Consider the following 9,720-nt stretch of genomic DNA (forward strand, 5'->3'; position numbering starts at 1 on the left):
CTCTTATTAACCAATGTAATATTATGTTGCTGGAGTAATCAGGAAGGTCCCTAGGTCAGCCCAGTTTCAACAAATTAATCTCTGATACTGGAGACAGTAATTTGGTGGAGGATGGAGCCCACCTCCTTATTTCTCCTACGCCAGAAATTTTGACTCTCCAATCAATTGGCTTCAGTGACCAATTTGGAGACATGGCAGTGGGAACTCTACCACTCTATGCCATAGCCGTGGCCTTAATTGTTGCTAAGCCCCCATGGTGCCTAAGGCAAAGGCATCTGGAAAATTGGGTGTGCTGCTGGTTAACTAAGATCTGGAGCATGAGGGGAAGCCCAGAGCTAGGAAAACCTGCCATGTTCTGCAGCAGCAAATTGGAGGGAGAGAGGGAGGGAGGGAGGGAGGGAGGGAGGGAGGGAGGGAGGGAGGGCGTCTGATACACCGCAAAGACACCCTTTAGGTTTTTCCAAGGGGATGACCAGGAAGGCTTTCACTGCTGCCTCTTGAACTAGGTGCGCCAGTCTACAGGGCCCCAGAAGCTTGCAGGGTCTGAAAAGCAAGCTTCCTTGGGCAGGACTACTAGGATTTCCAGTGTAGCACACAGATCCACTCAAAGATCTGGTGGCTTCCAATCACAGCAGCCTGCTGCCTTCTGATGTTCAATTCCCATATCCACACCTCTTCTCCAGGCTCAGTCCCTATCACACCCAAGGTCCTCACTGGGAACTTAAGAGTGGCAACAGTTCTCAATTCTGGCCTGAGGTAGAGCTAAGGCCCCAGACATACAAAAGGACCAATGCCTGGAGCGGAGTTCCCTAGCCTAACCCTAGGAGCTGGGATCTGAGAGAACCCTGGGTTCTCCTCCTAGGGAGCACTGCAGGCCAGGAGAGACTCTGAGCCCAAAGGGACCTAGGTACTCGGGAAGAGTTACAGGGACAGCAAGTCTTGGTGTCCCAGGGCGGGGCAGAAAACTGACCCGAGGGCGGAGACATGGTTTAGCTTCACCAAGGACGGCAGGGGAGGAGACTCACTACCTTTGAAACTCTTTCCCCATGCTCCCCAAGCTCCAATGGCATTTAAAGGACCTAGGGCAGGAGGGTGGGGTAGCATCGTTGGGAGAATGGAGCGCCCATGAACTTCGGTGCGGAGCCACCTGCACCGGCCCAGGCCGGAGAGCTGAACATGGCTGGGTTCTGTGACAGCTTGGGTTCTTGCTCCGTCTCGCATGGCCTGACTTGCGCGGCAGTCGCTCATCCCCCAGGCTACAACCGCGGGGATCTGGGCTCCGGCCGGCGCCTGTGGATGAACTCGGCTTCCCTTAGCCCCGCATCCTACGCAGCGGGACCGGGACCGGCTCCACCCTACGCTGCTGCTGCCTTGGCTGCCCCGGGCTCGCTCCTCGGTGCGGCAGGCGGCCTGGCGGGCCCCGATCTCGCATGGCTGAGTCTGTCGGGGCAGCAGGAGCTGCTGAGGCTCGTACGGCCACCCTACTCCTACTCAGCGCTCATCGCCATGGCCATCCAGAGCGCACCGCTGCGCAAGCTGACGCTCAGCCAGATCTATCAGTACGTGGCCAGCAATTTCCCCTTCTATAAGCGCAGCAAGGCTGGCTGGCAGAACTCCATCCGCCACAACCTGTCGCTCAACGATTGTTTCAAGAAGGTGCCCCGAGATGAGAACGACCCAGGTAACCGGCAGTATGCGCGCCCCGTCCAGTACTCGTGATCTAGGCGTCTGGTGGGGTGACTAGGTTGGAAGGGACCCTGGGCGACCCACTGGCGCATTGTACAGATGAAATAACTTCGGTTGGGTGAAATGGAGAAAGACGTTTTAGGCTTCAGCCTTCCAGTCTAGCGCCTTCAGGGTTCTGCGCATCTGCTTGAAACCTAGAAAGCTAGTCATCTGGGTGACCTTGGGAATTTAATATCTCTGGGCCTCGATATACCTCCCTGTAAAATGGGGGAAATAGTGGTTACCTTTTTTAAAAAAAACTGGGACGGGTTTGGTTGGGGGCAGATGATGAGCCTCTGGTGAGCGTCAGACCCTACTTAGAGGCCAGGTGTGGTTAGACAGCTCAGATTCCCTTGGGTCATCTCTCCAGCCTCCAACCTGATTTACTTGGGTATTCCTTCAAGGTTCCGTGGCTGGGTCCTTGTGGAGCGCCCACATTCTTGCAGTATGACTGTAAAGGCCCATTCCTGACACAAAGTACCGTCTCAAGGCTTGGGACGAGGAGGGTTCAGGGCCATCTCCATGGGGGTTAATGGGGTCAACGCCGCCGTGCTTTCTGAACCTCCCTCCTCCACAGGTAAAGGCAATTACTGGACGCTGGACCCAAACTGTGAGAAGATGTTCGATAATGGGATCTTCCGGAGGAAGAGGAGGCGGAAAGGAGAGAACAGTGGGGCCACTGCACCTGGAGCCAGCAGCCCAGAGGGAGCCACACTGGAGCCCCCAGGCTCAGCTTCCCAAGACACACAGACCTCTCGGTCTCCGCCTGCATCCGAGGCTGCCCCATGCCTCTCGGGGTTCACCACCGCCGTGGGAGCCTTGGCTGGCAGCCTAGGCACCCTCCCTGAGGGCCTGGTCCGTGACTTTTCTTTCCGAAGGCCACCAACAGCGGCTTCCCACGGTTCCCAGATCCCCAACACCGCGCAAGGCTTTGCCCCTGGCCATCAGATGGTGGCTACCAGCTTTAGGGTGGGTCATCTCGTCTACAGCCGGGAAGGGACTGACGTTTGAAGGAAGGCTGGAGACTAGCCAGGTGCTGTGTTCAAATATAGAGCTCAGTCCCTGAATCAATCCCTCCTGGGGGCGCCACAGAAAATGGCAGTGCTCCTATGGGGAGCAGAACTTGCTGGGAACCCCTCACCCAGGGGACTAGACACTCTTGGGCTTCCAGGGCTCTGCGGGTAGATCCAGCCCTGGGCTCTCTGACTGCAGAGAAAGATCTTAAAGCTTTAAAGGGGTGACAAGCCTCCGGTCTTCGGAGAGATGTTTTGGAGCTGATCAGAGGAGGGGAGGAAGCTAGGCTACAAGAGCAGCCAGAGGGATACCTATAACTGACTTCCATCTCTGATCCAGCTGTTTTAGGGCAGTCAGAGAATAGGGTGGGGTGGGAACCCTGACATGAGGACAGGCCTTCCACCCACAAGAGACTGCATGCTGAGGGGAGTCAGGACTCTTGGGCTTAGAGTACATAGAAAGAGGGACTTTCCAGATTTGAGCTTTTGGGAAGAGCTAATGCAGCAGGAAGGAGTCCCTGGGAACACCAGCTCCCTCCCCGGTCACTCTGCTCCTGGCATTATTAGTGTCCCTGTTATAGAACCGCACTGTCCCCAGACCCCAGGCCCGGTGCCTGGTGCCTAGGAACCCTTGAACCACTTGGGTTTGTCTTACCTCCACTCTCTCACTAAAGCTGGGTGCCACACCTGTTTTGGTTTCTCTCTGCTCCTGCCTCCTCCCCTCCTGGGGCTGCCCCCAGACCAGCAGAATCCCGAAGACTACCTCCCTTTTGAACTGCACTCCCTGGTCTCCCTCCTACTTATATTTACAGTGACTGGCAAGGAGCTCAAAATCATTAAGAAATGGAATTTGGACCTCTGTGCTTTCTAGAGACCCTGGAGGTCTCAGCTGGCTGTCGTGAGTCTCTGTGTTATCAGGCATTCTCTGGGAACAAGGACACTGGAGGCAGAGGGTTCGAGCGCACACACTCCTCCAAGACCTTTAGGAGAGGTACTTTCCCTGGAAGACAGCAAAACAGGGAATGCTTAAGCTAGCCCTTGAGTGAGTCCATCCCCACTTGCACCAGTATGACAGGCTTGTCCTGGTTCATCTCATGTCTGCCTGCTGGGCCAGGGCTGCCACTGCTCAGCAAGTAAGAGCAGTGATCTCCTGAACCTGTAGTAAGCCTGATTGGGGGGGGGGGAGTGGGGAGCAGAAGCCCTGGCTCTTGGTTGCTGGGTTTTCTTCCTACCCATGTGCTCTGTGGCCTCCCAGTCGCTGCCATGGGGAGATAGATGATCTGTGTATGAGTTGGCTGGCCACGGTGTTGCTTAACCAAGCTTAGAACCAACCCATTCTCTCTCTCTCTCTCTCTCTCTCTCTCTCTCTCTCTCTCTCTCTCTCTCTCTCTCCAAATGTAATGCAATTTAATTCAGGGGAAAAAATAAATTATTTAGAATATAAATAAAAGGGTTGTGGGTCTTTCAGCCTATTTAATAGAACAGCATGCTAAAAAGGAGTCTGTGTTACTCAATAAAGGAACCCCAACCAACCCAGCACCAGCACCCGCTTTACGCTCTGTGTTTTTATCTAGCTGTGGCAACAAGAAGAAATACAGTGCCTCTTGACAACCAGCGGGACTTCCACAAAATTGTATGCCATCCATACACATGCTGCCAAAGGGCATCGTGGCTGTGTGGCAGCTGCCAATCATGGGAAGCTGTGTTTGTTTTTTGCTTCTGGTACTGAATTTCGTATTAAAACTGAGAAAGGGATAACTGTTTTCCCATGTTTTGTTTGCCTAGTTGGGTGTTTAAAGACAGTTTGGCCATTTAAAGCTACGTAGGCACTAATAAGTAATAGTCTACTAAACAGATGGGCTCTCTTTGAGAAAAACATAATTGAAAACGTTCTAGTACAGTGTGGTTGCAATGAGTGTCATTCCAACACTTAAGGGCAGAGACAGAAAACCAAGTTTCAAGGCCAGCTTTAGCTACATAGTGAGTCCGAGGCAAACCGGGGCTATATCAGACCCTGTCACAAAAGACTCTTTCTCTCTCTCTCTCTCTCTCTCTCTCTCTCTCTTTCTCTCTCTCTACCCCCTCCCTCTCTCTTTCCCTCTCCCTCTCTCTTTCTCTCTCCCTCTCTCTCTCCCTCTCTCCCTTCCCTTCCCTTCCCTTCCCTTCCCCTCCCTCCCATCCCTCCCATCCAGCCATGCAGGATATTTGAAAAGTGACCATGTCAAAAGCCAAATAGAATCCATCCTTTCTGCAAGACAGTCCATGTGTCTGGGTGACGGTTTGGAGGAGAGGCATACCAAAATACAGTTGACAAGTGCTGGTGCAGCGGGCTTCAGAGGCATCACATAAGAGTGTTTGTCTAGAGGGGAGACTCTGCTGAAGGCAAAACAAGTAGCCAAAAAAGCAGACTGGGTGAACTCGACCTTCTCTCTATAGCCACATGTTGATAGACCAGGGTGTCAATGGCAAGGTGAAGAAGATGTTGCTAAGGACCTCATCATGGTACTTATGTCCCAGTCCCCTTTCCCTCTCTTCATTGCTTTTGAAATTGTGAGGCTTACAGAAAATGCTAAATTATTAAGGTAACTGTGAGTCTGCAGCACAAGATGTCATGAGCACTTGATGGAGCCCTGTTTGGTACCCAGCTCCTCCTTTGAGTGGACAACTTAGTGGAGCTGATCCATTTCAGATACAGAAACAAGTTCCAGACTTCAGAGGGAAATGCCAATTCTAAATGCTGGGCTGTTGGGTAATTTAGAGTTCCAACCATTGCCAATTAAGTCATAATCATGTATAGGTTTTAAAACCCAAAAAGCATACTAATAGCATGATTCATATTCTCCCTGGATATAGATTGGTCGCTGAGTGAGTAAGAATCCCCGTGATAGGAAGGGTATTCCCAATTAAGACCCTAATGTTCCTTCCACAAGTTTGTAAAAGTCTAGAAGTGTTTGAAACATGAACCCTGGACTTCAAAGCATGAGCACTAATTTCACATGCTGATTAAACATGGAGTGTGTTTTTGATGATTATAATCTTTTGTCTTGGGTCTTTGTTTCTTCCTTTCTTTTTGGAAACAAGGTCTTTCTGAGTAGCCCAGACTGTCCTGCAGTTTACAATCCTCTTGCCTGAATGCTGGGCTTACAGCCATGCATCACCTTGCCCAGTTCCTCCAATCTTTCATTTCTTAAGGTGTGTCTCCTGTAGTTGGTGTCCTCTGTCACTCATGGACCCAGAAACACAGTAATTAGCAGAATTCTTCAACAAGAAAGAATCAAGACTTCCCCCTCCTCCATGTAGAGAGCTCCAGTCACAGACTAGGTAATGGGAAGAGACTCATCTTTTGAGAGCAACGAAGAACTCTTGGCACACAAACCATGTACCTGTATACACACACACACACACACACACACACACACACACACACGAGAACTGCCCCAGTCAGAATTCTCAAGAGAAATTTCAGATATTATAGCAACTATGATGATGAAGGCAAAATGTCTCCAAATACTACTCTGAGAAAGTCATGCTTACATTCAGGATATTGGACCAAGTGGGTGACAATTACAGAAACATTACAGAATACAGCACAAGTTGAGCTTAATAAAATGTGATTCAGTCAATACATCTTTTTGGAGGACGAACTGTGAATCTATCTTTATCAAGCGGGCAGAAAATGGTATGCGGTGGTTGTTGCCTACCAGAGCCTCCTTCTTGTGGTTGGGACAAAGATGAAGAGCAGCCACGGGACAGCCTCTTGAATGGAGGCTATTTGGCTCCAAAATGATTACTTTAAATACACTTTCATATTACTTTAAAAAGCCCACATACCAAATTGCCTATTGTACCCATTAAATGGGCCTGAATATGTTCCACACCCGCTTGGTCTCCCTAACCTCAGTGTGGTTTAGGTAGGGGCACTTGTGCACCCCGGCTGGAGTGGATCTGGTTTGTTCCCCTTTCCACAGAAGCAAGTGGTAAGTTTAACCTAAGGCCTGTTCTCTTGTCAAGACACCTGACATTTGGTGGGGATTGGAGCTGAGCTCGTTAGGGTTTCTGGGTAGGGACTCCATTGGGGCTTCTCTGTATCCAGGAACTAAAATGCTGAGAGTCTTTTGAGCCCTGACACGCTAAGCAGTATCCCTCAGGGCTAAGTCCTCTGCCTTGCAGGAAGCTGCTTTCATTGGACTGCTTTCTTAGTGCTGAACACAGACAACTGGAAATATCTTTGCCCTTTCTCTAAGGAACTGCTATGCTAAATCAGACCTTCACACACAGAGACTTGTATCCTTGCCTCAACGCTGGACAAATGAAGTCTATGCACTTGCCCTCCAGACACAAACATTCATCTCGCAGACACTGACGTCAAGTGTCAAGCGTGTTCCTGGTGTTTCAAATGCATTGTTTCCACGTTCTCACATCTCAGCCAGGTTAGCACGTTTGTTCCCAGTCTACTGATACCACAACTTGAGGTGACTTGTTTCTCGGGGTCGCAGCTAATACTAAGCTAAGTCAGAAGGAACCTAGCTTCTCTGCACCCAAACCCTGTCTCTACTTTATCCCTCCCTTCTCCAGAATCTTCCCCGCAAGTCTGAGGCAGCGATCTCTCTGTGCTCAAGTAGCTTGGGTAGTTGGTAATTGTTGAACGAATGATTGAATGAATAAAGGAATGAATGAATGTGAGCACCCTGTACCCTATACTTTCCACACAACTCTTCCATCCCAAACTCAGCCCCTCCCAGTATTCTGTGACAGGTTTGAGTCCCCTCACAGAGTACTATCCTTCTGCTGGACTTGGGGGATGTACACGTGAGTGAGACACAGCCTCAGAAGCCCACCACATATGAGGGTTTGGATGCCGGGCTAGGATACAGAACTGGGGCCTGTGAAATTCAAAGCTGAAGGTGACAAGGCTCGTATGGTCTGGTTAGCCTTCGTGTGCTCCGTTGCAACCATAAAAGCAGCCATCCATGAGGGTCTTTGCTCTGCCAAGGAATACTTAGGCTTCCACATCTGTGGTCCCACGTTGGTGAGGGACCAGATGTGCATACCTCCCCAGGAAGCACTTTCCAGGCCACCTCCTCCCATGCTTTTGAGCCCACTGTCCTCACTGAAGAAGACAGGACCAGCCTTAGCTCCCAAGCAGGCGGCAAGGACTTGCAGGCACTAACTGGGTCTCACTGCCTTTCATAGGCTCTGGGCTCTACTCCAATACAGGATGAGAGTCAAATGGAATGCGTGTGTGAAAGCTCAATTTTCTGCCCTCTGGAAGTGTTGAGCAGCTTACCTGTCTGTCCCCAAACCTTTAATGGTTCCCTGATCCATCACCCACACCCAGACCCTCACTCCTGCACGCACCAGTGGCTGGGAGCTGCCCGAGGCTCATATTAGTGTCAACACCTGAGCCAAGCATCCTGGACTTTTGACTGAAACTCGCCTGGCCAGGCTGAGATGACTTTTCTACAAGGAGCCTAAGGGCAGGTCACAGGGGAAGCCAGACTCAGGAGTCAGCAAGACGAGCACTTTAAAGAGAGGTTTTAGTTTCAGGAGCCCTGAAAGTCACACACTTGGCTTCTCCTTTCTTTTGTACACATTGTCTTATCTGATTTCTTAATTTTAAAGTTTAGGGTGAAAAGAATGTGTGCTGTTAATTGTGTATTTGAACTGGAGGAAATAGAAACCTCTTTGGCCTGTTGTTTTAACAGCATAACACACACACACACACACACACACACACACACAAATATCTTGAAAGAAAAAAAACTTTTAAAGGATTGTTTACATAATTCTCTAGTAATAAGATTGGGCTTCTCTTTTTGTCCTTTTCCTTTATTTTTTCCTCTTGTGTCCTCGCTAATATGTTTAGTACACGAACAAATGCAAGCATCCTGAGAAAGAACTTGTATTGCTGCTATGTTTTCCTAACAAAATGGGTTTTCTCTTTTTTGTAGGAGCATTCCCACTGCCGGGCTTCAAATGTGCGAGTCTGTTAGCGCATACAACACGATGTGTGCCTTCATTTCAGGAAGAAAATGAGATTTAGATCAGGAAAGAGCCAGAGGTTTTCAGATGACAGTTAATATGGGTGCTTTGACGTATTGCCTGTTGAGAGGGAGTCCACTCTTGAACTCTGATTTCACCAGGGTTCATCCACACAGCAAACTCAGTGCCTCTTTGACAGCCTAATGGGGAGCCCACAGTGAAAATGGCTTCTCACATACCTGAGGTCAGAACGAGTCCTAGCTGAGTTGTCCCATCCTGCTCCCCACCCTCCAGTCCACTCAGGACACTGTGGCCTTGAAGCAGGGATGTGCACAGTGCAAACTGAGTGTGTCCCATACTTTGTAGATGTTCTTGTGTGAACGACTAAGTGGAATCCTCCCAAACCTCCCTGCCTGTTCAGAGGCACAGTTTAAAACTGGGATCTTGTACCCAGGCATACAGATCATGACATTTTAAGCACCAGCCAGGACTGGGTGAAGCCAGAGTGATAGCAAACTCCAAGCAGTGTGTAGTCAGGGCAGTGGCTCTGTGACAGCCGTGCACGCTAACAATGAATGAGTGTAAGCAGCTCAGCCTTAGAAACAACAAGGCCGTAGAGATTCGGTGACTTACTTGAGGACAGGGGTACCAAAAAATATCTTTAAAGAATTTAGTTCTTTGATTTTTATGGCGTTGGTGTTTCGTCTGCACGTCTGTCTTGGGTGAGGATGCCAGATCTCCTGCAACTGGAGCTACAGACAGTGGTGGGCTGCCATGTGGGTGCTGGGATTGAACCTGGGTCCTCTGGAAGAAGAGACAGTACTCTTAATCACGGAGACATCTCTCCAGCCCCCAGGAGGTACCAAAATTTAAAGGCACTTTTGTCTTTCCCAAAGTTCATCCCCCTCACTGTCTTCCTATATCTTAAGTGGAAGCGGTCAGAGAAAACACTATGCTTGGACCTGCTAAAACTGTACTGAAGAGAATGTAGTCAACTGGA

At 49.9% G+C, this 9,720-nt stretch overlaps 1 protein-coding gene across 1 annotated transcript; it reads left to right on the forward strand.

The window, feature by feature from the left end:
• The first annotated feature begins 1,176 nt into the window (after window positions 1-1,176).
• On the forward strand, window positions 1,177-2,736 carry Foxi2 (forkhead box I2). Its single transcript, XM_038340029.1, has 2 exons — window positions 1,177-1,681; window positions 2,303-2,736. The coding sequence occupies exons 1-2, from the start codon at window positions 1,177-1,179 to the stop codon at window positions 2,734-2,736; spliced, it is 939 nt and encodes a 312-aa protein (XP_038195957.1).
• The last annotated feature ends 6,984 nt before the right edge of the window (window positions 2,737-9,720 follow it).

Source organism: Arvicola amphibius, chromosome 1, assembly GCF_903992535.2.
Source record: "Arvicola amphibius chromosome 1, mArvAmp1.2, whole genome shotgun sequence".
In the NCBI taxonomy this organism is placed as follows: Eukaryota; Metazoa; Chordata; class Mammalia; order Rodentia; family Cricetidae; genus Arvicola; species Arvicola amphibius.